Source organism: Apis laboriosa, unplaced genomic scaffold (assembly GCF_014066325.1).
Source record: "Apis laboriosa isolate Shangri-la unplaced genomic scaffold, ASM1406632v1 scaffold5_cov152, whole genome shotgun sequence".
Classification (NCBI taxonomy): Eukaryota; Metazoa; Arthropoda; class Insecta; order Hymenoptera; family Apidae; genus Apis; species Apis laboriosa.
Genome location: NW_025223857.1, coordinates 2825662 through 2848791, shown reverse-complemented (window position 1 = coordinate 2848791; position 23130 = coordinate 2825662). Strand labels below are relative to the sequence as shown.

General features: G+C 29.0%; 6 protein-coding genes and 1 long non-coding RNA gene across 9 annotated transcripts in view; 4 read left to right on the top strand and 3 right to left on the bottom strand.

Annotated features, from left to right (window-relative positions):
• The first annotated feature begins 1137 nt into the window (after positions 1-1137).
• On the top strand, positions 1138-2160 carry LOC122717832 (troponin C). The gene is made up of 3 exons (XM_043942275.1): positions 1138-1291; positions 1512-1932; positions 2001-2160. Exons 1-3 carry the CDS (start codon positions 1289-1291, stop codon positions 2027-2029), a joined length of 453 nt encoding a protein of 150 aa, XP_043798210.1. The 5' UTR covers positions 1138-1288; the 3' UTR covers positions 2030-2160.
• Positions 2161-2289: 129 nt separating this feature from the next.
• Positions 2290-6471, bottom strand: LOC122718259 (hexamerin-like). The gene is made up of 8 exons (XM_043943136.1): positions 6318-6471; positions 5657-5997; positions 5253-5537; positions 4671-5146; positions 4066-4595; positions 3849-3985; positions 3461-3755; positions 2290-3386 (listed from the first exon to the last, which is right to left on the bottom strand). Exons 1-8 carry the CDS (start codon positions 6388-6390, stop codon positions 2455-2457), a joined length of 3069 nt encoding a protein of 1022 aa, XP_043799071.1. The 5' UTR covers positions 6391-6471; the 3' UTR covers positions 2290-2454.
• A 1761-nt stretch (positions 6472-8232) lies between these two features.
• Positions 8233-12419, top strand: LOC122718230 (mitochondrial Rho GTPase). Of its 3 annotated transcripts, XM_043943098.1 has the most exons (14): positions 8233-8828; positions 8904-9109; positions 9186-9236; positions 9323-9424; positions 9495-9536; positions 9637-9802; positions 9863-9983; positions 10063-10255; positions 10311-10577; positions 10650-10862; positions 10929-11125; positions 11381-11419; positions 11605-11676; positions 12032-12419. In XM_043943098.1, the coding sequence occupies exons 1-14, from the start codon at positions 8630-8632 to the stop codon at positions 12156-12158; spliced, it is 1995 nt and encodes a 664-aa protein (XP_043799033.1). In that variant the 5' UTR covers positions 8233-8629; the 3' UTR covers positions 12159-12419. The 3 variants fall into 3 exon arrangements, with proteins under 3 accessions (XP_043799033.1, XP_043799034.1, XP_043799035.1); XM_043943099.1 differs by lacking the exon at positions 11605-11676 and having other exon boundaries at positions 8234-8828; XM_043943100.1 differs by lacking the exons at positions 11381-11419; positions 11605-11676 and having other exon boundaries at positions 8235-8828.
• LOC122718275 (coiled-coil-helix-coiled-coil-helix domain-containing protein 2-like) lies at positions 12356-14901 on the bottom strand. Its single transcript, XM_043943169.1, has 3 exons — positions 14715-14901; positions 12636-12747; positions 12356-12562 (listed from the first exon to the last, which is right to left on the bottom strand). The coding sequence occupies exons 1-3, from the start codon at positions 14798-14800 to the stop codon at positions 12356-12358; spliced, it is 405 nt and encodes a 134-aa protein (XP_043799104.1). The 5' UTR covers positions 14801-14901.
• LOC122718038 (coiled-coil-helix-coiled-coil-helix domain-containing protein 10, mitochondrial) lies at positions 12929-13933 on the bottom strand. The gene is made up of 3 exons (XM_043942698.1): positions 13797-13933; positions 13218-13606; positions 12929-13138 (listed from the first exon to the last, which is right to left on the bottom strand). Exons 1-3 carry the CDS (start codon positions 13835-13837, stop codon positions 13128-13130), a joined length of 441 nt encoding a protein of 146 aa, XP_043798633.1. The 5' UTR covers positions 13838-13933; the 3' UTR covers positions 12929-13127.
• Positions 14902-15828: 927 nt separating the features above from the next.
• LOC122718249 lies at positions 15829-19487 on the top strand. The gene is made up of 3 exons (XR_006347343.1): positions 15829-16344; positions 17623-18602; positions 18725-19487. It is a non-coding gene; the product is annotated as an uncharacterized LOC122718249 (long non-coding RNA).
• Positions 19488-19973: 486 nt separating this feature from the next.
• Positions 19974-23130, top strand: part of LOC122718248 (transducin beta-like protein 2) — a 40530-nt gene continuing 37373 nt past the window's right edge. Inside the window, exon 1 of the mRNA XM_043943128.1 lies at positions 19974-21438. Coding sequence (XP_043799063.1) covers positions 21288-21438 — 151 coding nt within the window. The 5' untranslated portion in view covers positions 19974-21287. The remainder of the gene's footprint in view (positions 21439-23130) is intronic.

The window sequence follows — 23130 nt, the reverse complement described above, 5'->3', positions numbered from 1 at the left end:
TTAGAAGGAAGAAGAAATAGATGCGTGGAATATTATTTTAATAGGGGTTTGGAACTAATCCTCCTTCACTATTTACATCATTACTGCATGCATTACAACGATTTGTTTAAACGGAGTGGTTTAGTACCGGCAATTTTGGAATGTTTACGAGGTTGAGAAGAATAATAACCGCAGAACAGTTGTTCCCAAGCAGTTTCTATCCGTGTTCGTAGAAAATGGCTTTCGATCTATATTTTCGAGTTCGAAAAATGCATAAAAATCGCTGATGAATCATCTTGAAAGAGTCCCAGGATTCGTTATATTTTTGCTGTACAGCAAGCCAGGTAGAAGTTAGTGTTGTAATGGTTTGCAATGCGTAGGTAGTATCTAATGTAAGAACAGCGACGTGTCTGAAAATTGCATGTCGATCCATTTCGTTATCGCGAAGGAATTATAACTATTTGCGTGAAGACAGATAGAGATATTCGCGAAGGGTATATTTAAATAATCGCCGTCAGATGACGTTGGCATTGAATGACCGCGATAATGAAATCAATAACAATTTTAATCGATAATGAAATCGATAACGGGACTAAACGTGAATAATAAAAAAAAAAAAAAAAAAAAAAAAAAGGAAAAAAAAAGTTATTGATTTCGTTATCTAAATTACGAAATATTCTTGTTTATCTTATTTAATAAATATTTGGAAAATTTCTCTTTTTTTTACTTTTATACACACAATTATATTTAGATATATTTATGTAACTGTGATATATTATAAAAATAAATTAAAAAACAAATATGTGTAGATACTGTTTCATTCACTCAACCACCTCTTTTAACCATTGTGAAAAGTTTTATGAATGAGCACGATATTTTCAAGATATTGATTTCCCCATCCACCCAAGTGCCGATCTGAACGATTCATAACGTAATCACGATTCTATTCGACGCTTTAAATATCACGTTTGAAACGGGATTATTGTTATATAGGAATGAAAATAATCCGTGATCCAGTAATAGGGTACACCACGACTACCGCATCTCAATGATATAATTTAAGAAATCAAAATGTACAGGTGATCGTGCAATTCGAATTGCAATCCTCTCTGTTTGATTTAGCGTCGGCCTTCCGACATTACGGAGGGACCCACTTATAACATATTTCATTTTTCGTCGCGTCGCTCTATTTTTGCGCCCACCAGTTTTCTAGCTGGTTTACCAGACGCTGGTGGATGTCTTTATACCGGGACGGAAAAGCCGCGGCACTTCAGGTATCCGTCGTCCGCCGTGCGAAGTATCCGTCACCATGGTAAGCGTAACGCTTCATCCTCGTCGAATTCTAAGTTCGCGTCAACGTTCTCTCGATATAAGATAAATCGATGGTGATTTTATTTCATAAAAGTGGGCAATACATACGTATACGCATGAATAGTATAATTGTGATATGAAAATAAATTCATTGATGATCGGAGAAATTTTTTAATAAAATATATATATATATATATATATATACGTGATACAATTTGCAGGAGGAAGACGATCAAAAAATGGCTGTAATGCGAAAAGCATTTCAAATGTTCGACACGACGAAAAGCGGTTTCATCGACACGTTGAAAATTTCAACGATATTGAACACGATGGGTCAATTATTCGACGATTCCGATTTGAATGCTTTGATCTCGGAGAATGATCCGGAAGGGACTGGTAAAGTAAACTTCGATGGATTCTGCAAAATCGCTGGACGATTCTTGGAGGAGGAAGATGCAGAGGCGATGCAAGAGGAATTGAAAGAGGCCTTCCGTTTATACGATCGCGAGGGAAATGGATATATTACAACGGCTACATTGAAGGAGATTCTTGCTGCTCTCGATGATAAACTTACCAGTGCGGATTTAGACGGTATAATTGCTGAAATTGATACCGATGGATCAGGAACGGTTGATTTTGATGGTACGTAGACGATACCCTCGAGGGATGAACAATTTCGCTTTATTTGCATAATTTTTTGTAATTCTTAGAATTCATGGAAATGATGACTGGAGAATAATCATGGATTGAAAATACAATTGGCAGAGCGACGTCGAAGACAGTACAGTATTTTAAAATAATATTTTAATATTTTTGTTGATACTAGTATCCTGTGAAAAAATTTGTTTAATAAAACGATAATATAAATTTTCTGCTTCTTGATTATTTGAAAATTCCCCGAACTTGAATCTAGTATATATATATATATATATATATATATATATATATACATATTGGAAAAATAAACGATTTGAATATGGTGAAAAAGATTAAATTTTATAATAAACGTTTGCTCTTGACAGCAAATTTATTCATTGTAATTCATTGTAACATCGATAATTTTTTTTTTTTTTAATTAACAATATCTTGTGCGCGCTAAGTCTCTCACATAAATCATTCGCATACGATTACTAACAACATTTGTGCGCTTCATCGTAGGAATATTTACTGAGTGATGTCATTGGTGGGTTGACCTTGGTGGAAGACGAGAACATCCTTTACGAAAATGTTAGGAACGCTGAGTGCACCAAGAGACAATGGTCTATCCAGTGGGAAACCGAGAGGTTTGCCGTCAAGAGAAATGGCACCTCCAATAACCTCCGAGATCGGCTTATTCTGGTAGTATTCGTTGACAATCTGGTCCTGAACGGTTTGCGGTTGAGCGTACATACTTTGCCAGCCACCAGCGTGTTGTTGTCCACTAGCGACCATACCACTTCCCGAGATTGAGCCTTGGACTTGAGAGTTTGGCCATGTTTGAGCTCCACTCTGGCCTCTTTGCATGCCATATGGAACATTCATTCCTTGAACACCTTGTCCAAATACTTGTTGCACTCCTTGCAGAACGGACGACAGGCCTTGGACACCTTGGACACCCTGGACACCCTGGACACCTTGGACGTCCTGAACACCTTGGACACCCTGGACACCTTGGACACCTTGGACACCCTGGACACCCTGGACACCTTGAGCTTGGACGCCTTGGACACCTTGTTGTACACCTTGTAATCCTTGTAGTCCAGATTGTTGTTGTTGTCCAGATTGTACAGATTGACCGAATGGAGAGGAATTAATATGTAATCCATGATGAGATTGTTGATGTCCATAGATCATTTGAGCAGCATGTTGATGCCTCTGTTGGCTCTGTTGTACCGCTGCCGTTGCTGCTTGTATTTGTTGTTGAACCTGTTGAGCTTGTTGCATTTGTTGTTGATTCCAACTGCCTTGCTGTCCTAACCAAGCGCCTGCATTAACAATTCCAACTCCTTGAATAGAATATGTCATGTCTTGTCCTTGGCCTACAGGATTCTGGATTTGTGTGTTCGGGTATTGTCCGTGGTATTTAGTGTAAAGATTAGCGTAATAGTTTCTAACAGCTGTGAAGAAGAAATCATATAATGCACAATTAGCGATGACATACGTATTCATTTCATTATTATTGATAATATACCTTGAACTTGTTGCTGAGCATTGACCAAATTTTCAGGAAGAACTTCTATATTTTGCTGAATTCCTCCGCCTACTTGAGAAATTTGACCTTGCTGTTTCAGTTGTTGATATTGCTCAACGCTTACGACTTGGTATTGTTGATTTTGGTAAGTCAAACTTTGTTCAGGGATCACTGGTCCATATGGGACGTTAAGTGGGTTTGATGAGGAGATCACAACTAAGAACTGAAGGGGGAAACCTTGTGGCTGACCTTTGGGAAGGGATAATCTAGCAGGGAAACTGAAGATTTGATGTGGCTGTAAAAATATTATTAGATTATTACAAAATTTCCTTAATATCTTTAATCTTTTTTTTTATAAAAAAATCTCTTTATTAATCTTATATATCACCTCAGTGATATAGAATGGTTCCTGGGATCGGATAGCAGCATTGACTCCTCGTTGAATTTGAGAAGTAGATGGCCAATCGGAGCTCTGTCCAGGAGCTTGTTGAGAATTTCTAACAATAGTATTTTCACCAGCATGGACTAAATACAAAATATATTAATCATAAAAAAAATTGTTTATAAATAAATTATTTATTAGAAGAAAAGACATTGAAACTTACGGTTCTGGATAAATTGATCAAGTTCAACAAAGAGATGTTGATTCTTAGAAATATTAATGGGTTGGCCTTGATGATCGTGTTTGGGTCCAAGGAAGACACGGACAACTGCGCTTGGCACATTCTGTTCGCTATGAACTGTAATTTTATATTGATAAGGTTGATGATCCAGTCTCTTCAGATGAGCTCTAACATGAGATTGAGTTTGTTCTTCTTGTTGCTGTTGAGATTGGTGACCAGTAACGGCATCGAGATCAACGTAGAAATCGGTGAAAAGAGTTACAAGTTGACTGACATCAACATTCTGAATGGTAACTCCAGGAAGGATAAGATCATTGTATTGATAGGCAGGCAAAGATTGTTGATATTGTTGATAAAGGTTCATAACTTTTTTATATAATTGATAGAAAACTGGGTCGTGGACGGCAGCTTCTCCAAGTTCAAGTGATGATGGCGTGTAGTCCCAAATGTTTTGAACTTCAGGAGCATTTCCAAGAAGTTTGCGAGCAGCAGCTTGTAGACTTCCATAATACCTATTTAAAATGAAAAACGAATAATAGAAACATATTTATATAATTTTAAATTATAGTTATATATTTTTTATTGACCTTGGATTAACACTTCTACCAGTTCCTTCAATCAGATCACCAAGAATGTTCATACCCTGTGGTTGATACAGAGAAAGAAAGACGCCTTGTGGAGTAATAACATTTCCAGAATCAATAGCATCTCTCAGTCTTTTTTCTAAAGTCGCAACATATTGGATAAGCTGGTTTCTCTGAGGTTGGAGTTGAAGATTCTGAGGACGGCCTGCGAATTCAAGTCCATTGAGACCGCGAAGATGAGGTTGATAGAGACTTTGTACATTTTCATATTCAATATCTTTAATAGGACCAAGTCCGTTCGAAAGACGATTAAGTTCATAGCGTGCCAAAAGTTGTTGATGAAGGTACAGATATTGAGCTCCGCGACCAATATTGGTTTGTTGATCTTGTTGTCCTGCTTGTTGTTGCAAATATTTTCCTACAATCTGTTGTTGATATTGTTGTTGAGTTAAAGGCTGTTGTTGCTGTTGTTGTTGATCCTTTACAGAAATTGATTACATTAATTTATGTTTTCCAAAATAATAATTATATTATTTATAACGTTTTTTCAAAAAAGTATTTAATATTGATTTTTAGAATATTTACTTCTTGAATGTATCCAGCAAGATTAACTTGGGCATAGTATGCAGCAAGACCAACATCTTGAGTAAAATAAGATAACTGTTGTTCATCATGAGATAAGAGTGCAGAATAGTTAACAGGAATAAGAATGTTTTGTTGATTGGTTTTTTCTTGAGTGTTTTGAATAGCAATATTTTGAGCTTCTTGAATAACTCGTGAATCCAAGTGATGTTGGGGTAAAATTTCATAAACTGGTGGGAAGATGACACCTTGGGTATCTTGACGAGTTAATACAGCAGCAACAAATGCCTGTTGAATGAAACAGCAAAATTATGTAATAAAATATAGTATATACAATATGAGACATAATAAAAAATATTTTTAATCTATTATAATAATATATTTTTATTTAAATATATATCTTATACCTTAAGAAATTGTCCCTCATTAACATGGATACGGGCCCATGCAGCAGTTTTGAGGAAAGTCTGGTAATCCTTAGCACCCAAAAGAATCCTATAGAGGAGAGAAACTTCTTTGCGAAGTTGGCTGATCGAATTGCTGAAAGTTGTACCTTGTGGTTGAACTAAACCTGCTTTTACAGCACCTGCATAGTACATGACAATGATTGGGTTCTTATACTGATGAGAATTACTCTCAATGTCATAACTAGCACCAAGATTTTGAAGTTCTTGATTTGGGATTGGTTGGGAAATTTTCTGTAGAAGTTGGATGACATGTTGTTGTTTGTTAAGGAGATCCTGGTCAGCTAAAATAAATAAAAGCATTTTTTTGATATCTAAAGATAATAATATTTACATCATATTATATTTTTGAAATATTAATATTAAAAAAATTTAATAAAACAAATCAAACAAATAAAACAATTCACTTATTAAGAATCAATATTTATTGCAATATATATATATATATATATATTATAATTTAAACAATATTAGAATTAAAGAAAATAAATAAATCAAAAAATTTCAAGAAGAAAAGAATAATAATATAAAATTATTTTCATAGCATTCTTATTAAATCTTTTACAACTTAAAATTGTAAAAATAATAGTTTTAAATAACTCACCAGCACGTTGTTTAACGTTGGGGGCACAGACCCCTAAGGCTACCAGAGCCAGCAGGATAATGAAATACCTCATTGCGAAATTCAATGATGCGATGCGATGTTGACTGTCTGTTCAACCAGTCTTTTATACTTAAACTCTATCAAAGAAGGGGTTTATCGGCGACCTGCCGACCCACCTCCTTCAAGATTTCGCAGTCTACCCGCGATATCCATAACTAAATATTTCGAATGTGTTCGGCGCATTCGATCGAAGGTTAAATGATGATATGTATCATTGCAAATAGATTATGCATCAAGTCCTCTTATACGATATAGAATTAAATACTGGAATTTTTACCGGTCTTCATTCATTATATTTATTCAATTTTCTTTGAAAAGCTTTATTTTCATTTTACTAAAATATTATGTTATTAGTTATATTTATTTTAATTTTTATATTTTTCATTTATAAAATTCAACATAAAAAATATCCAACAGAAAAAGATCAAATTAAATTATATTAATTATTTTAATTTTATAATAATAATATTTTCTAATTTTAATTCAAGTTCGATAAATATAAAAACAATTTTAAAAAAAAAATTTACATTTACATTTACAATTTACATTAATTTATAATTGTTAATACAAAACAAAAATAATAATGGAAAAAGGATGGAAACATAGAACAATATTCGAAGATTAAATATTTATTAAACAATAAATCTTTATTTATAATATTATTTTCCAATTAATTAAATAACTGAATGACTTTTAGCTTACTTACAAAAAGAACATAAAATGTTGAGGGTCATCTGTATCTTTGAACGCGGGATAATATAATAAGATAATATATATGTCTTGAACTTTTCAGGTGATTAATATATATGCTAAGGTTATCATTTTATTTATTTTTTAAATGTTCGACTATATTTTTAAATCCCTGGGGGGTATAGAAAAAAAATATACAAAATTATATTAATATGCAATTTATAGTAAACAAATAAAAAGACTATGAAAATATATTTTTTTTGTTTTTCATTAAAAAAATTTTTGAATTAGTACACAACAAAATTTATAATAATAATATTTAATAATCATAAAATTATTATTAATTTTTTATATTTATTAATATTTATTTTTATATGTTATCTTCTATTCATTCGTTCATATGAGAAAATTTCATTATGTGACATTTATATAATCTAAATTTTATTATATCATTTATAAAATAATATTATTTAAAATGTTTTTATAAATAATGTCATTTATAAAATAATTTAGTAACAAATAATTTTTTGCTTCTATTGATAACATATAAAGCATTACAAATAATTGCATGTGCAAAAAAGAAAAAAAGAAATCTTCTATAAGTGATAATAAAGTAAAAGTATATTTTCGTTTTAGATAATAGTAACGCAATCATTCACAATTTTTTTTTATTATATTTCACAATACCATTTCACTTTTTATTTTATTATATTGATGCAATAATTCTAATTAATCAATAATTTTTAAAAATTTTAAAAACTATTCAAATAAAAAATATTTTTTAATATAAAATTTTATGTATATATTCTTTAAAAGTATTGAAAATTAAATAAAATTTTATATGATTTTTATTTATTTATATTTTTATATTTTTAAAATTTTATGATGCATAATTAGAGAATAAAAAGTGAAAACAGAGAATAAAAATGTAAATTTATATTTGATATTTTATTATTTATTTAAAAATTAATCTCAAATAGCAAAAAATATTTAAGCACTATCGATTTCTATGAGTTCATGTATAACAAGTATAATATGTGATTTAAAAGTGGGCGCTATAAATCCATTAAATTCATTCCAAAAATAGAATCATTTTCTGTTCATCTTATTTCTTGTAATTATTATATCAATCAAAAACGAAACAATTATTTAAATTATTATTTATTATCCTTTCGCTTCTTTTAATTGCTTTTTTACATTTATATGCGCACGTGTACACATTTTATATGTATGTACTGTCATTTGAGGTACCAAACGTAACCTTGAAAAGGCCACCCCGAAGCATAAGTTCAATCATAGCGGGTGAAGTAATATTTTTTTTTTTATCTATCATAAATCTTAAGAATTATATTGTGATTTCTGATTGTAGACAATCTTTGATAAAAATGTCTTTGTAAAAGATCGAAAAATTATTGAAAGTGAAGTTTAGTTGCTGATATAGGTGCAAATCATAGGTTAGAATATAATACGATACATTAGTTAAAAAACTACGAAAAATGTTTTTAAGAAATTAGGCAGTGAATGCCAGCGTTACATGCAATAATTATTTTATTAAAATCAACATGGTACAACGTTCAGTGGCGCCTAGGCGCAATGTTAGAATTCTATTAATTGGTGATCGCGGAGTCGGCAAGACCTCTTTAATATTATCTTTAGTTAGTGAAGAATATGCAGAAGATGTACCCTGTAAAGCGGAAGAAATTACTATTCCGGCTGACGTTACACCGGAACAAGTACCAACACACATTGTAGATTATTCAGGTATTTAGAAATGATATTTTCATTGTTTTTATAAACATTAAATGACAACTACATTAGTGTAACTTTTATTTATAGCTGCTGAACAAACTGAAGATCAGTTAACTGATGAAATTCAAAAAGCACATGTAATTTGTGTTGTATATTCTGTAGTTGATGAAGATACTTTGGACAGGGCAGCTACTTATTGGTTACCATTGATTAGACGTTGTTCATCAAATAATCGTTGTCCAGTTGTCCTTGTGGGAAATAAAATTGATCTCGTTGACTATTCTACAATTGAGGTTTAATAAATTAAATGATTTATATATTTATTTATTTTTTTAATTTAAACTTTTTATTTATTTTTTTTTTTTTTAGGCTGTATATCCTATAATGAAAGAATTCACTGAAATTGAGAGTTGTATTGAGGTAAAAAAAATTGATTATACTAATATAATATAATATAATTAAATAGCTCATAATAAAATATTTTAATTCATATTATATTTTTATAGTGTTCTGCCAAAACATTACAAAATGTTTCAGAAACATTTTATTATGCACAAAAAGCTGTTTTACACCCTACCACACCACTTTATAATTATGATACTCAGGAGGTAAAAATTATAATATATATGTAATTTAAAATATATAAATAATTTATTAATATAATATATTAATATTTAGCTTACTGAAGAATGTAAAATAGCACTACAAAGAATTTTTAAAGTGAGTATATATAATATATTCTTTTTTATATTATATTATATTTTTAGTGAATATACTTTTAAATATGTTATATATTTATATAATAATATTTTGTATACAGATATGTGATTTAGACAATGATGGCTTGCTAAATGACATGGAACTAAATGCATTTCAACAATGGTGCTTTAATACTCCATTACAACCACAAGTATTGGAGGATGTAAAGGCTGTATTATCAAAAAATATTCAAGATGGCATTTGTTGTGGATGTGTTACTATGAAAGGTATTTTACATATTGTGTTTTTGAAAGATCAATATGAAAATACATCCTTGTTATTTTTAGGTTTTATGTATCTTCAATGTTTATTTATACAACGAGGAAGAAATGAAACAACATGGGCTGTGTTAAGAAAATTTGGTTATGACAATGAATTACAAATGTCAAAAGAATATATATATCCACCGTTAGTACACAATAAAAGATATTTTAAATATTTTTTTATTTTTATTTATTATTATATTTATTTTCTATGTAATATACAGATTAAAGATTCCAGTTGGATGTACGACTGAATTATCACATAAAGGACAAGAATTTTTAACATTATTATTTATGCAACATGATCGAGATCGAGATGGTGCGCTTTCTCCATTAGAAATGGAATCATTGTTTTCACGATGTCTAACTCCACCTTGGGGAGATGAATATAAATATATTGTACCAACTAATGAAAAGGTATTTATTTTTTTCATTATAATTTCTTTTGTTTATAACATTTTTTTTGCAATAGGGATGGATTACATTTCAAGGATATATGTGTCAATGGTCATTATTGACTCTTACAAATGTACGAAAAACATTAGAATACATGGCATATTTAGGTTATAACATGTATAATAATGAATGTCAAACAAATGCGGTTCTAGTTACTCGTGAAAAAAAGTTAGATTTAGCAAAAAAACAATCAAGTAGAAATGTTTATAGTTGTCATGTAATTGGTCCAAAAAGTAGTGGAAAAACAACATTATGTAGGACATTTATTGACCCTAAGCTCGAGGTAGATATATATATGCATATATAATCGTGTTGCTCACATAACATATATATATAAAATATAATATAATTGCAGAAATTAACCGAAGAAGTTGTGCCGCCGAGTTCGCATATTACTGTAAATACAGTGCATGTGTATGGTCAGGAAAAGACAATAATTTTACGAGATATAAATATACTTAATGTTCAAGATGCTCTAACTCCAGCACAAATTCAATGTGATGTGGCAGCTCTTGTTTATGATGCTAGTAATCCCAAATCATTTGAGTATATTGCACGGATTTATATTGTAAGTTTTATATAATTTTGTGTAAAAGTATTGGAATTATTCTTTATGATTTATTATATTTTTCAGAAATATTTTGCAGATAGTAAGATTCCTGTTCTTATAATAGCAAATAAAAGTGATCTTTCCGAAGTAAAACAAGATTACTTGCTACAGCCAATAAGTTTTTGTAATAAATACAAATTAATGCCACCGCAACCTTATAGTATCTCCCGTACAGTACGACGTGAAATCTTCGTTAAATTAGCAACAATGGCAGCTTTCCCGTAAGTTCAATTACTTAAAATATTGATTAGGTAGATTTTATATGAAAAAGCTCCAAAAAAATTATTTTAAAAAACAATCAGATTTATTTAAATTCATTATAAAAGAAATATAAAATTGTGGCGCATTTGTTTGATATTATCAAATATTTTTTAGTATTTCTTATAAATTTTTATGAAAAATATTATATCTTTTATACTGATTTATAATTATTAAATTTATAATATTAAACACTAACAAAAAGATTTCATGTTTAGCCGCTTTCAAGGAGCATGGGTATTATTTTACAGAGACAGGTTGGTCTGAATTTTTGCAACATCGTAAGCATTGTAAGCTTGAGCAAATCGTGAATCACATTTTTTTTTCATATTTTATTGCACGTATGCACAAATATATTTTTTTAAATGTGCTAGGCGATTTGCTCACATTAAAAGATATCGCATGATTAAGACTATCATAACAAAGTCTTAAATCTTTTCAGTCGTTTGAGGCGAATGGTCCACATGTTGCTTGTCAAACCCTCACCCACTCAGTGGTGGAATTCTTTTACAAGGTTTTTGTTTGTATTATAAGTTTCCGTTAATTTCACGGAGTGCTCACGACTTACAATACGAAATAATATCAATATTATTCTTTTGCATGAGCATGAAACATGTTTAATCTTTAAATCTTAATTTAATTTTCTATATTCTATATATATTTCAGTTTAATTTATTGCGCGTGTTTAATTGCAATAAATACAATTATCAAAGTCAACAATTTTATTATAGAATAGTATATTATGTTTATATTGTGAAATAATACATATATATGTATATGTACATACATAAAAATATTGGACAAATTATATGGAGAATTTATAAAATTTTATAAATGATTATTATAATAAATAATTCTTAATTTTTCAGACATATAAATCAATTTGGATTACTACAAGGAGATTCAATTGTCTGGTGGAAAGCTGGTCTTGGAATTGCAGTTGCTACCGTTGCAGGTTTTGTGGTGATGCGTGTCTTAAATACAGAAAAAAGATAGTCTACCATATTCCTTTTCTTGCACATTTAACTGCCTCTTTACTTCAAGTATAAAGCCGTCTTTAAGAAACGCGTTAAGTTAATAAACAATGTTCTTAAATCAGTAATTTTTTATATGTCCTTGATTATTTCATAATAAGGATCAGAACATTTTATTTATAATTTAATCTTCTGAAACATACCATTTCATATGAATGATTAATTTTTATGTTTGTATCCATTTTGACATTTCATCCACATATCATGATAAGCTTTGCATGTATCTAGATCTTCGTTTCTTGAAGCGCATTCGAAGAATTCTCGTATTTCAGGAATACACGGTTCTTCAGAATTATTTTTAGATTCTGCTTTAGCAGAAGATACATGATTAATGTTGCCAGCAAGTGTGCTTCCAATTGCTTGGCCCTTATATGAATCAGAGAACCATTAATTTTCAAAGAAAACAAAAAAGTATAAAAAAAATTAAATTAATACTTACTATAATAGAACCAACAGCAACTCCAGCTGCTGTACTAGCAGCAGATTGAAAAGTTGAAGATTGACTGCTATTATTTGCCCATGGTTGAGATGATGAATTTTTTGCCTTAAATCTACATAAAAATATGTAATCAAAATTTAAAACTTCAAAATGTAAAATATTTTCTCATGATCATTTATCATTATTATTATATATTTATTATTATATGAAAATTAATATTTATTTTACATTATTTTTTGTTCATTTAGTTATTTAAGAACATAAATATAGAAATATAAGAAGATTAAAATAAATATGTGTAAATAGAAGTCAATTTATTTCACTTCTATACATACAAAGATATTGTCTAATACATATTAATAATAATTTTAACATAATTTTTATTTATTGTAAATTAAATCCAAATTTTTATAAGATTTATTAAATTAATTCACATGATGCTGAGCTCCTAAATTTCTTCTATCATCCAAATGCTTTTGGGAAGATACTCGTTTAAACTACATCTGAAATTAAAAAACATAATATATATAAAATATATATAATACAAATAATATAATAATAATAATAATAATTTAAACTTACTATTAGCTGCTTTGCATTGACGGAGAGCTTCATTAAACCCTTCGCACAGTGTAAGATCAGATTGATTATTAGCACATTCCAAAAATTGTTTTACTTCCCAAGCACAAGCTCCACCAATAGGTGCAGAAGCTGGTGCACTTTGTGCTACAGCAGGTGCTGCAGGTGCAACAGCAGATTCACTAGATCCTCCACTGAAAAGTCCAGTTACTGCATGTCCAATAGTATGACCAACAGCAGAACCTATAGCGACACCTCCAGCAGTAGCAGCCATTTGTCCCATGAGGGATGGCTGCTGAGGTTGAGCCATCATTGGTGTTGCTGCAGGAGCATGTGCAGGAGTATGTGCAGGTTGTGCAGGAGCTGCGACTGGAGCTGATGTTCGTCTAACCCTAAAAAATAAAATTATTTTTATTACACAATTACAAAATTATATATAATTATAAAAGAAATAAAAAAAAAAAGCGATCACATAATTTGATTATGAATATCGTCAAATAAAATCTGCAATGTCATTGAATAATTAAAAATATTTTACAAAAAATTATGCGTATAAATCTAATTCGAAGAAAAAATACTTACGTCCTTGGTGGAGGATTTGCTGCACGTCCACGTCGTGGCATGTTTTACGTTTTTTTTTTGCACACTAGATTTCGTATAACACAACAAACGTTCGTACTCTTGCAAGCTTGTTCTGATACTGAAATGAAATCTTTAATGCCTTTATACGTTATGCAAGCTATTCAAACTGCGCCGACTCAGAATTATCGAACTTTCCAGAAATAAAATAGGAAATACTCCCAAAAGAGAGACAACTTCAGTTCATTTCATAACTTCAGAAATTAAAAAAAATTAATAAATTTTAAATAATGAATATATGAAAAATTAATAAAAAATCATTAATAATTATATATAATTATATTCTGTTTACATGCATAAAACTTATTATATTATTATCTACCAATTTTTAATAATATTTAAATTATGATGTTGGCTAGCATGTTAGATATATATATATATATATTAAATAGAATATTTCACATGATTTCATGATCCATATTACGCATATATAAAAAATAATATTTATAAAAAAAATATTAATTTTATATTGTAGAATGTATTAATTATTTTTTTATTTTTAAAATAACAATATTTAAAAATAAAAACTTACAAATCTTTATATTATAATCTTTATATCTTTATATATTTAAAAATAAAAACTTACAAATCTTATATCTTATAAATATATCATTTTATAAAGTATTATTGCATGATTTTATGCAAAATATTCTGTTTATAGTTCTTTGATATAAAATAAATAGATAGTATATAAATATGTTTATATATTTATATACTTATTCAGAAAAATTAGTCAGCAATTATTAATATATAAAAAATATATATTTCTTTTAAAAAACATAAATTAATTATTTCCGCAATTATATAAATTGAAGATTATATAATTCATATAATGTATAGTTTTTCAAATAATAGACTAACCTTTTTTGTTGCATCGGTGGGATTGGAGATGGTGATGCTCGACCTCGTCTTCCACCTTTCTGGTTGGTTTTTTTTCTCCCAGACATTATTATTTTTATTTTTAATTTATTCGAAATGATTCATTTTTATATCAAGTAAATTAAGTGATGATGATGATTACTTTAATATAACAGTAATTACTTTTCAATAGAATATTAGAAATTAATCATTATTATTTTTTATTGTACTCTGAAGTATGCAAAAAAATATTGTATAAATAATAATTTAACGATTTACAGCCTTATAAAATTTTCAGAATAACATATATTCTTTCACTTGTTCATTTCAATCATTTGAAATTTTTTAATAAAGCAATTCTATTCTGTGAAAATTCTACCAGAGTGCGCCATAATCTCAGCTTTCTCAATGTGTTTACATATATATTTACATATATATTTACACAGATATTAAAATGCAACAAAACAATATAAATATGTATTTATTTTCAAATCTTTGCAGTAGCTATTAAATTTTTATTGTTATGTGCATTTTATTTATTTTTGTAGAATTAAATAAATTGTATTCATGATGATTACTTTAATAGTAAACAATAATTTATATTCTTTGAAAATAAATAAGTTAACAAAGATATATGTAATTATAATGTAATTATAATGTAATTATAATAATAAATATATTCGTATTATTTCAAATATATTATAATTTATATTTACGCAATTTAAATAAATATATATTTGTGTACATATATTAATATTAAATATTAAATAATAAAAATATAAAATTTGTAACATTATTTTTAAAAATAACTATTTAATTTATTTTAATATCATAGTTATTATATATTATATATATAATATTATGTAATATATTATATTATATATAATAATATATTTCAATAATATTATTAACAATTTGTTTTTTTTGTTTAGATATATTAATATGTACTCAAAAGAAATGTAATGAATTTTATCATTAAACAAAAATGCAAATGAAAATGAATAAAAAAAACTAAAATTTTAAAAAAAGAAATAGCTGTTTTAAATATGAGGGAGAAGTTTCGAATGGAGCGCGATGATTTGGTCAGTTTCTGCGTCGTTTCTTCTGTCTCTAGCAGTGTTATCGGCTTGTTATCGTCGCGCAACACGTGTCAATATAGGCGCGCATTGGCCGCAACCGCTGGGTGCATTCACCGACACATGCGCACATTAGCTGAACAAAACTCTTCATAAACCGGCGGGAACATGTTACTCATGACTCAGTATACATGATGCCACGGCTTGGCCGCGATAGATCACGCATTACGGTTATAACCCTTTCCTTTCTTCGTTTTTTTATGGTATTACCACAACCGTTTTCATCATTAAAATTTCTTGACAGATAGATCATATACATAACCTTTCTTTTTCATTCGCGATATGATATTCAGTGTTGTGTTATAACAAAGAAACGCGACCGATGTATCAATTCAGCAACATTCTCCCTCATCGAGATAAAATATTCTTTTTTAATCAAAAAAATCGAAGGAACAAATAAAAAACAACGCAGAATATTTTTGGGAAAGGAATGATCGTTCGTTTAATCATAGAAAAACAACAAAAGATTAAGGAAGATTGCCTATCCAACGAACACGGTGAGTGATTGTTTTTGTTTTGATCGTTGTGAAACACGTGCGTATCGGCAAGTGTCAGTATAGTCTGCAGCAAAGCGGTATTATATATAGCTATGGTGGCAATTTATTTGTATATATTATTAGACGCAATTCAAAAATTATTTTAAGAAAACTGATGTAATATCTGATGGTGGCTATGAAATATGAAGCGCATTTAATACGACGATAGTGATAAGGCTAGAGACAAACACCTTTCTGATTCGCAATTCGCGATGAAATGAAATGAAAGAGAGAAAGAGAAGATGAAGTTAAATAAAGAATCGATGAGAAGAAAATAGGTGCCTTGTTCGAGCGCTATCAAATTTAAATTATACGTCGATTGACGTGTTTGTGTCACACACTCACTCATGTCAATCCTCATGTCTCATGCTGGTAAACAGAGCTATAATCTGTCTCATTTATGAAAACATTTAAAAATTATATTCATATTTTTTTTTTGTAGAAGTTTCTCATTTTTTCATCTTGTTTCCTTTTCTTCGAAATTTGTTTGACGTAGTACCACCCCTGCGTCACAACGGCCCAAAATTATTCTTCCCAGTAACACAAACGCGTGGCAATCACGGAGTTGCGCACTTCTTTCATGGCGCTGTGCCAATTTCAAAGTTCAGGTACTCGAGATCGCAGCATGTATAGGGTGTTTCTTTATTGATACTGATATTTTATATATAAATATATGATAGATTTAATTAATAAAAAGAAAAATATAATTATTAAATTTTAACTATTAAATTTTTCATTTCAATTTGTCATTTATATTTTTTATATTTTTTATATATCTTTTAATTTTCAGAATATTTTTAATCATGTTTGGCGTTCGCCTAACATCATATTTTTTTTATTTTTTATTTGCTATATGAAAATTTAAAATTCTCGAAAATATCATTCCCACAAATTATTGTAATATTTCAATATTAATTAATAATTAATATATTAAATAATAATTCAATATTAATGTAATATTACAATAAAATTTTATCTGAAAAAAATCACAAATATGAATTACCAGTAAGCAAGAAATTCAATTATTCAAAATTCGAAAATCAATTGTCAGCAAAGCAATAAAATTTCAAATAGTTCTGTATCATAAATTAGATAAAAGGAACTTTCAAAAGATATATCATCGCTCAGGTAGATCCCTTCACTATTATCTGCTAGTTAAAATTAAGCGCTCCATTCAGCATAATATTGTTTCAAATCTCATTAACTGAATAAGTCACGCTGGTGATTCTTGTGTTGCAGTATGATTTGAGTATGAGCAACAACGAATGAACAGAAAAACAATGAATAAGTGAATTAATCAATGAACTTGTTACATATCGATGAAGCATGGAGTTCCGTTTTTCCAAGTTATGTGCAAACGGATAATTCATTGGAAATCCTGGAACGCAAGATGTTGACAGAAAAATCCATTAATTCGCATATCAAATAACACCAAACACAAAATCTGCATTTAAAATTAATCCTTTTTCTCTTTCTTATTCAAATTAATTCCAAAACTCGTTTTTACCTCAAAATCATATTATTAACTTGGAATTGATATACTGTAATACGAAGATATTGCTGATAAAAATTTTATATAATGTGATATAATTTATATATTTCTATATAATTAAAAATCTATATACATCGAATTTATTTCATCAAATAATATGGATAATACACATATATATATATATACATTATATACAAGAATTCGTATTCAACGAACATTATCGCTATTAATATAATACTAATAAAAATAAATTGATGTTTATAGATTATGATTATATCGATATATATCGTATATTCATCGACAAGTAAATATTTTCCTCTTTTTTTTTATAAAAACAGAGACACAGATGGTAATAAAACCGATTAATCATCTCTAATGTGTTTCCTGGTTTGAAAATATATTTTCGACATTTTTATCAAGGTTTATTTTATCAGACAGCCTTTGATGGATAAAAATGATTCATTATTAAAAGATTTGATAAGATGTCAATCTTATACAACTTTTGTCAGTCGAAGAACATTCATCCTTGGTGTTTTAATCGATCGTACATATCAACTTTTCTGCTGATCCTTGCATAAACATTGTTAAATGCTTCGATTTATAAAGTATGTTTTATCGTTGCAACGTGACTAAGAACAGAAATGCATAATGCGGAAATTCTGTAATACCATATATCGAGCAATATCAATTTATAGAAAAAAAAAAAATATTCATATTATATTAATTCGTACGTATTTTTGTTTTTTCAATAAATCTGATCAATGATATAAGATATATCTATAAGTATATTATGTGAGAAATATTTTATCTATTATTAGATTTAATATTTATTATTATTATTATTATTAGTGTTCACATCTGAACCAAATTCTCCAAGGCGAACGACCTTTAAACTTGAGTCAGAGTTCATTGGCCGGAACCCAGAGACATAAAGAGATATTTTGCAAAGGGTTATAAGTACAAGAAGCTCATAAAATTGAACAAAGCCGAAGGAGTGACATAAATATGACACGCATAAAAAATTTCAGATTCAAGTTTACGAATATTACTTTGAGAAGTAAATTTATTATTATTCAAATTTATTATTCTCTCAAATTAAACAAATAAGAGAATTTTAAGATAATAAATAGTATATGAATAAATATATGTATTAGAACATATATATCATATAGAATCTTTTTCTTGGAAAAATATATTTATTTCAGTATTATTTTTTAAAAATGATATGAATACATTGATAAAAATTAGACACCTTATATATCGTCGATAGCTTCTGTTTATACACGAATAAAGGTGGTGAGCCTTGCACGTGAGAAAGTCAAATCGAGGACGAAGACGATTGAAATGAGGAAAAGTAACGGAGCGAATAACGGGTTGATTTTAACGCATCTTGCCGTTACGAACGCGTTTATAAGCCTAGTTGTTAGGTCATAGTAGATCATGTAATTTTACGATCGAATGCATGTTAATAATATGCTATAATTATATGTTAATAATATATTTACATATTAATCTTAATGTTTATATTTATTTTCGTTTTATAAGAGAATGCATACTTTTGTAGATAGAAATATTAATCTATTTAATATTATTTTAATTTTTATTCAATATAGTTTAGAAATCTTATTTAACAATAATTATCGATAACGGTAATATATTTAAGAATTCTTACATTAAACATGTCTATGCTAGAAAAAATGAAATAATCATCAAGTTTACGAAAACGTTTTATTTCAAGAAATTTGTGATGCTAATATTTATGTGAATAAATTGATGCAATAGGATTTCCAGAATTTTATTAGCCATCATATTTATTTATTTCCTTTGAAACAAAATTTAGTAAATAATTTGTTGAACATAATTGAACAGTTATTCATATGATGAAAAAGTAAATGCAGCAATAATTAAAGCTATTAAATAAAATTATATATTATTAGAATTTGAGAAAATAATAAAAAGTTTAAAAATTAGAAATAAAAAATTTGAATGTTATAAATATTAAATATTAATATTTTATATATAAGCCATTTTGCGATAGATCATATCGATCGCTCGAATATTATCGAGGAGTGTAGTTACTTACCCGCCAAACTTCGGAACGTTCGTTCGCGCAAGTGCAATTCGCGGTGGGAGATCTCTTGTATCATCTGGGGGGTTTAAAGTAGTGGGGAATCTTTGAAAGAGCGGATTAAACGCGAAGCAGCTATCACCGCGTATATACCAGTACTATTGGCATGTTCCGACAAATACGCGTTTTGAGCTCATATGAGCATTATATATTAATTAAACGTTTTATTTGCGATGATTTGCGAGTGTACCGCCAGAGCACGCGATTAACTAAATGGCTTACATAACTTGCGCGGTAACATTAATTATTTCGAATAAACCGCATACATTTTATTTTTCATATCGTGAATATTATTTTAATAAATCCGAATTAGTGACAATCTTTAATAACTACGTGAATACGATTAGTGAAAGTCACCCTTATTGGAGCACTCTTTCGTTTCTTCTCATGAATACGAAATAGAGTTGCCGGTTCTTGGCTCGCTCAATTGGCACTTATGTGTTTTTTAATGTTTTGTTAAAATCGACAATAAAAACCATGTGCAGTGCTGAATAATAATTAAATATCAAAGTTATTTCTAAAAGTAATTCAACAAGAACGAATTTTAAATAATTAAAATGTGTTGCATATGAATTTAAACGTGGCGGTGACCTAGAAACAATTCAAAGTAGTAACTTTATCATTGGAGTAGACAAATCTCGCAACGGTGCCAAGAAAAAACCAAGTGGGGGATTAAGAAATGCGATCATTGTTCGTTCAGATTGTTGTGTGACAATGAGTTACGTTTGGACTATGAAATTCGACTTATGAAATTCGCGCCACGAAACAAAATTTCTTTTTGAATTATCATGAATATATTTATTTTGTATTTCAACAAATTATATATATTATTCTATAAAATTTCTAAAGTTTCAATTAAAATGAAAAAAAAAATTGAAAAAAGAATTTGATAATATAACAAAAATAACAAAAATACGAAAAATAACAAAGAGAAAATCACATGCGGTAACGATTGTTATCGGCAATAATAGACAAGAGTCGTTATTGAATTATTTGGTGAAATTTCTTTTCTGCGATTGTTCTAGTTCGTGCTCAAAGACGTGCCAATGGTTAAGCATTCCATCTATAAAACGCGTAGTTCACGTTTGCTGTGGAGTTGACGCACTGCCCGCGATCGTTGCATGATATCTCATGTTTTTTGGAACACGCGGTCGTGTATGTGTTCCAGTCTCGCGTCTCGTGCACGAATTTTACGGTGACCTTTAACGGACATATATTGAATCAAGCGTGTGCCGAAAGTGCGGTGAAGTAAAAACGAAGTGTTGTGGCTTATCACACGTGAAGATGGAGGATACAGAAGCCAAAATCATACCGGGAATCAGCATGTCCGTACTCATACTCATGAGCACGCTGTTTCTTGGCGGTGTGGTCCTTGTAGTCGGTTACATTGTTAGCCGGTTGTCACAGTCCAATAAATCTTCAGATTCAACGAAAAGTAAGCACTGCTATAAATAAATTTTACTAGAAATAATCTCCTACAACTCCTGGAAGAAAATCACGCTTGCGTGTTCGCGAATCCTACACCGCTGAGTACGATTTTCTTTTCTTTTCGTGTTTTCACTTGCAGACTGAGATAAAAGAAATTTCATAAGATGAAGCAAAATGCTAAATAAATATATTAAATGAAACAAGTTCTGTCGACATATCTAAATTTCATAAACAAGAAAAATTCCTCTCATTTTGTCTTATCTATATTTACGCGAGAACTTATATTGATAAATGTTTTTTCCTATAATCAGGCTACATTCCTAACGATTTTAATCGTTGGTTATAAACGAATTATATGTATTCTAATTATTATTACGCATGGAATACATTTAAATATGCTCATGCTTTTTAAAAGAAAATTTGCAGCGAAAATATGAGTTATTCAAAATAAATTGATTGAAATAGGATACAATATAATAGCAGTAATGATACGCGTGTTGCAGGCACATTTTATAATATAAAATATAATTTGATCTGTTCCCATATTAACGCGAAGAATTGGCGGGAAATTACAGTTTTGGGAAGAATAAGAGTTTTGTCGACTGTTTGTTATTTATGAATTGTTATATATAAACGACTTCCGTGTGAACATAACTATAATATTAATAATGATATTGTATTTGGAAGAATATTTCATTTCATCGCAATAATTTAAATGTTTTATATTTCAGTTTCATCATAATTATATTATTACTATATATTTTATCTTATATATATATATATTGGCCTAATTTAATGAATAAATTATTTACTTGATGAGATAATGAACTATTTAACTGAAAAGATTTGTACCTATGAAGCTGGAAAAATTAATACATTATTTTGTTACGAATCCATTAGTATAAAATTTTGATAAATTTTTAATTATTTTCTTTTATCGAAATAAGAATAATATAGCGTATTGTTTTTTCGTAAAAATTGAATTAGACAAATCAAATAATGGGGTTACAATATACGGTGTGGGGTGAATCAAAGAAGACAAAGAGAGAAGTGCAGCTGCGTCGCACGCAATATTTCGTGCTGGGATACGCTTCAATATACTTCATGAACTAAACTATATGCATTAGACCGTTTTTATATTTCGAAATATTTAGAAGTATCTTTTTTAGAGGTTAAGTTCAACGATACTGTCTTTTTTTTTGTTTTCTCTTTTTTACTTACTTTTGATTTATATACTGTTTATTGCGAAGTAATTAATTAATAATTATTTTATCAAAATTTGTTTATAGTAATTTTTATAAAAGTTTTTATTTATTTGATTAATTAAACGATTAATTAAATTTACAATATAATCATTAAAAAGCAAAATTAACAATATTTACACAACGTTAAAAGTACAATCGTGGAACTTGAATCGTACATTTTCAAAGACTCCCAATTTTCGCGGCATAAAAGATGTAATTATTAAAGCGATAGGGTTAATCAGAAGTCGAGTCATAGGCAAACATGTGCGATTCTTTCGTGCACTAGAACTAAATCTTCATCGCCATGACAATGAATGTATCATAGGAAAGAAACAGAATGTGGTAGTTTTCTCTGTTACCCGAGTAAGAGCGAGGAGTAAGAGCCACGCAACGGGCACCCTTGTGTATAAATAAACCGACATCGCGCCTGTATATTTATACGCGCGTCTCGCGTG